This window comes from Alosa pseudoharengus, unplaced genomic scaffold, assembly GCF_046254945.1.
Source record: "Alosa pseudoharengus isolate Yale_2024_CS ecotype anadromous, Long Island Sound unplaced genomic scaffold, YU_APseudo_1.1 YU_APseudo_1.1_scf_8, whole genome shotgun sequence".
Taxonomy (NCBI): domain Eukaryota; kingdom Metazoa; phylum Chordata; class Actinopteri; order Clupeiformes; family Clupeidae; genus Alosa; species Alosa pseudoharengus.
In genome coordinates, this window is record NW_027468870.1 from 12,804,844 (window position 1) to 12,809,843 (window position 5,000).

The 5,000-nt window shown below is 46.6% G+C and overlaps 1 protein-coding gene across 3 annotated transcripts in view; it reads left to right on the plus strand.

Annotated features, from left to right (window-relative positions):
• dacha (dachshund a) overlaps positions 1-5,000 on the plus strand; it is a 144,063-nt gene that overhangs the window by 133,918 nt on the left and 5,145 nt on the right. For all 3 annotated transcript variants that reach the window (XM_076274555.1, XM_076274556.1, XM_076274557.1), the window contains 2 exons: positions 107-253; positions 1,815-1,880. In XM_076274555.1, the coding sequence (XP_076130670.1) occupies positions 107-253; positions 1,815-1,880 (213 nt within the window). The remainder of the gene's footprint in view (positions 1-106; positions 254-1,814; positions 1,881-5,000) is intronic.

Below are 5,000 nucleotides of genomic sequence, written 5' to 3' on the forward strand. Positions count from 1 at the left end.
CCAATTGGCCTCCTTCTTCCACTTCTCCCTCTCCCTCCCCCTCTCTCTGTCTCTTTCTCTCTCTCTCTCTCTTTCTCTCGCTGTTATTCTCATCTCGGCATCTCAGCCACCATCCAGAAGCGTCTGAAGAAGGAGAAGAAGGCCAAGAGGAAACTGCAGGAGGCGCTGGAGTTTGAGTCCAAGCGCCGGGAGCAGGTGGAGCAGGCGCTCAAACAGGCCACCACCTCAGACAACCTGCGGATGAGCCTCAACGGTGAGCACAAGCGCCGGCCCACTTCCAACACCCCCCCCTCCCCTCTTTCTTCCTTTCTTTCTTTCTTTCTTTCTTTTCTTTTTTCTTTTTCTCTCTCTCTCTCTCTCTCTCTCTCTCTTCACCCTCTCTGCATCATGTATTTAAATCTACCCCCTATTGAAGTATTCCTTCTTTGCTTTGTCTTTGAATTTGTCGCCTTTTTTTTTGCCTCTTCGCTTTTTCCGCTCTGCACTATTCGTTTTATCCTGTTTGAATCCATCCCCTTCTCACATTTCTCTTTTCTCTTTTTCGTCGTCCTCTCTGTGCCTCTTTCCTTTCCCCTTTTCTCTGCATTTGAATCCGTCTGCTCTTTCTGCTCTTTCTGCTTTTCCTGCCCCTACTACACTCCACAGAATATTTATGGTCTCTTGCAGAGCAATTGGAATTTTTCCGGCTTTGAAAAAGACAGAGCGCATGAGAGCAGCGCTGCCTTTTTAACAGCATATTTCATTGTCATCTCCCCGGCTCCAGTTGGGCCCGTCTGCACCCTGACTCTGTATCTGTGTCGTAAAAACACATGCACTTGTTCCTCCATTGCCTCATAATGTCCTTATTCACTGCAGTGGATTTCCCTTAACTTTGTTGTCCTACTCAGGGAAAATCACTTTCCTCTTGCTCGTAATCAATGAGATTAAACACTACACTAATTTACTCTTGGCGTCTCTCCCTTTTCTTCCCTTCCATCCCTCTCTCTCTCTCTCTCTCTCTCTCTCTCTCTCTCTCTCTCCTTTTCACCTCTATTTGTTCTAACCTTTATTCTCTTAATCTTTGTGCTGTGTTTCATTCACTCTTTTTTTTCTCTCTCTTGCTCTTTTCATCCTATGCCTGTCTAATGTCTCCATTTTTTTCCCCTCACTGCTTTTCTCCATCTCTGATTCTCATATTTCCTTATCAATGCCTCTATTGGCATTTCCGCATCTGCTGTAACGGCTCCTATTAGCCTTGCATTAGCATGGTCAGGCCGCAGAGGAAATGGACACAGATACTTATCATAAATGCTTTAAATGTGCACACTTAGAGTACTAAATTGTTTTCATAACCGCTGTGCACGTTTTTTTCCCCCATCGTTCAGTTGTTTAATTCCTAAATTGTTCTAACAGGAGCAGAAATGGGAAACATAAAAGCAAATCATAAAGACCGTTGAGTACATCTGCAAGCATTTGAACTGAGCTCCGGCAATTATCAGCCAAGCCTGATTAAACCTGAATTTATTAAAAAAAAGAAATGCATTGTTGCTCCAGCTTTTTCCCTTTCATGTGATTTAATGCAAGATTAGCTTAGGAAGAACTGTTTTAGTGGGGATACAACGATGAACCTTGAAATTATAACAAAGCTTTTGATGAGTTTAGAGCTTAGAGTTGTTAATGAATTGTAATGTGATTCAGATTTGCACCGTGCAAAGCCTATCCACTTTGGTCCAACAACTACAAAAACCATTAGCAGACACAAATTAAGTGACACACATTTATTGCAGTAGGTATTCTGAAAGGGTTCTAACATGTGTCTGTGTTTGATGTTGCAGAGGCTGTGATACCAGATGTGGAGCCTGAACATAACGGCAATCAGCAGGAAAACTCCACTGTACAAGGTGATTGGAACAAACACAAACTAAAACTGTAGTGCTAAAACTAAAGCTGTTGTATGTGAAAGAGAGTCTGGAGGTATTTGGTACTCCTCCATTTTAGAAGGAATTTGGAATACATTTGTTTTCCTTTTGTATTTTTTGCTCTTTTTGTTTATATGGTTAAAGGCAATTGCACAATTGCACAGTGCAAATCAGCAAAGCAAAACTGAGAACAGGTTTTTAATGAATCAATCACAGGACATGAAAGACTCCATCTCAAGGGTTGGGCTGTGGTTGACCTGGCCTATCTAAGGGGCTTTTTTTGGGTACAGTGAGGATGAAAGGGGGAGGTTTTTTTTTTCGGTCACCATCCAACTTCATTTCCCCTCTTAGATCCCCCCCCCCCCCCCCCCCCCCCGAGTGCCTCTCCACACTCATCATCCCCTTCAGCAGGGGCTGACGTCACCCCCAGGGCCAGGCAGCCGACCGGCCAGCCGGGAGCTTCTAGGAAGCCCCCCTCTCATCTCTTCAAGCAGAGGGGTGAGGGTAGCAGGGGGTGTGGGGCAGTCGATATGGAGCTTACAGGGCCATGTGCATCCCACATGGCCTAGGGTTCTCCAGACACCTCCCTGACCACCACCACCACCACTGCCACTTTTACTCTTAAGCTCCTGTGTGTAAGGGGTTGACCCCCTGGAGGCTCATGATGGAAGTGCAAACATTAACCAGAGGCACTTTTTCTTCTCCTCCTGTGTTGCCACCTCTCCGCTTCTGCTTTCCTCCCTTTCTTTCTTTCTTTCTTTCTTTCTTTCTTTCTTTCTTTCTTTCTTTCTTTCTTTCATTCTTTTATTCTTTCGCTCTCTCTCTCTCTCTCTCTCTCTCCCTCCTGGAGCAGACGGTCCTTTGAAGACGTCAAAATCCCTGAGGGAGGGAGATTGCAAACTGATGTGGCTACATGTGTGTGTCACGCTTCCATTCTCACTCAAGAGTTCTGCTGCGTGCACACACATACACACACACACACACACACACACTTTTTTACACCACCTATTCCATCTGTTTTTGCCCCTGCACCCCCCAGCCTTGCCTCCAAAACCTAGCTTGAGGTTGCTTTTGATAGATGGAGCCTATTATCGGCCCGTCGGCTGGCGATTCAGAGACACTGTCCCGTAGATCTTATTGAAATGTGAGCAAGAGAGGAGGTGAATAAATACATATGTTTACAGGACGCACGCTGGAAATGGCCTGCAAAGTGTTTTCTGCTGGGAGGGTGGAGATTGTTTTCTCATAGCCAATTTCACAGTCCGCAAATAAAGGAACGACCATTTTTCTTGTCACTGACAGCAGCGGGGCTGCCACACAGAAGAATGCTGAGGCCATGAGCTCGGGAACCTTCTGGAAGTTGTGCGTGTGTGTGTGTGCGTGTGTCTATGTGTGTGTGTGTGTGTGTGTGTGTGTGTGTGTGGGGGGGGGGGGGTTCCTGTGTGTTTGTTTTTGTTTCTGTTTGTTTTTGTCTGGCAAAGAGGAAGGGTTCATTTTCAGTGGCAGGGGGTCATCAATGGGTGAGGTTGACTCTCTCTAGATTTTTTTTTTTTGGGGGGGGGGGGGGGGGGGGCGTTGAGTGGGGTTAGGATTACTGAAATCTTGAAGGCCTCTCGAGTTTCCTGCTCATAACTTTAGACTTCAGTCTCAACCTCCCAAGCACAACATCAAAGTCCCACCCAGCACACAGGGACCCCTCGCTCGCTCTCTCTCTCTCTCCCTCTCCCTCTCCATCACTGTAACGGCTGTATTTGTTCACATATTTTGCCAAAATTTAAGGCCTGAATCCCCTCGTGTAATTGCTGGGATCTTTGGAGTTCTCACTGGGTTACCTGCAACGGGCTGTGATGGGCTTAAAAGCACCCAGGAGCTGGTGTTGGTGGTGGCACTGCCATCATCCTTTTCTGTTGGGTGGGTGGGGGGGTGGGGGAGGGGTGGCAGGGTGAGTGTCATCTTGGGGCAGGACATTCCTGACCGTGGCGACCAGCAGCAGTAGTTCAGAGGTGAGAGGCACAAGTCGGCCTCGGCCCCGGTCACTTCACGGATCCGTGGATCGTTTCGCCGCGCTTTGGAGACGGTCACGCTCCCTGACTCGCTCTCTCACTCTCGCTTTCGGCCAGACGTGAGAGCCACTGATGACCGTGAAGCAGCGCTACAACCTCGGTGTCACCACCAAAGCGAGTCACATTACGTTTCCGACACACACACACGCATACACTTACATACATACACACACACACACACACACACACACACACACACACACACACCCTAAACCACTCCTACAGCTACGAGGTGCAGTACATGCCAAAATCATGGTGTCAGGCGTCTGTTGAAAGAGTCTCAGCAGCTGTGAATCTCATGTGTCCCATCTGACTGTACACTGTGACACATCCTTTCAATGTTACAGATCTCCTCATATCACACTATACATTCTTTATCATTGTATTATATTGCTTTATATTTGTAAATGAAAAGCAATATTAGACAGATTTCTCCTTATCCAGGATTTAGTTTAAAGGCCATCCAAGTACAGTAATGTAATCCCAATGCTTGTCAGTGATAATTCTTAACATATCATAACCATAGCATGGTTTGGATAGCAAAAATGCTCAAAGTGAACATGTGTAGACATAAAGATCTGAAAGTTTATACAGCAAATATCAACTTAATGTCACTTTGTAAGACAACATCAAGTGTGATTTATATCCTGAATTGGCTAGTCCACCCTGGAGTCCTTGGCACTATCTGTTTGTAGTGCTCAGAACCCCAATCTAATAGATGAACACAAGCCACATCAGAGTACCCATCGCACACCAATCTCCATGGATCATCGCTTTCGAGGGCAGCAAATCTTCAATTAGGACTCCTCTCATCCATACAACACCCCACCACAACTGTACACACACACACACATTCTCTATCTCTCTCTCTCTCACTCACACACACACGCACACACCCTCACAAACACACACTAATCTGGACACCCCTCGGCGGACTCCCTGCGCGAGCCTAGCCGTACTTATCCATTACGGCGGGCAGAAATCTGATTAGCCCCCGTGCTCCACTCCCAAGTCCAACTTCACAGTTTTGCAAGCCTAG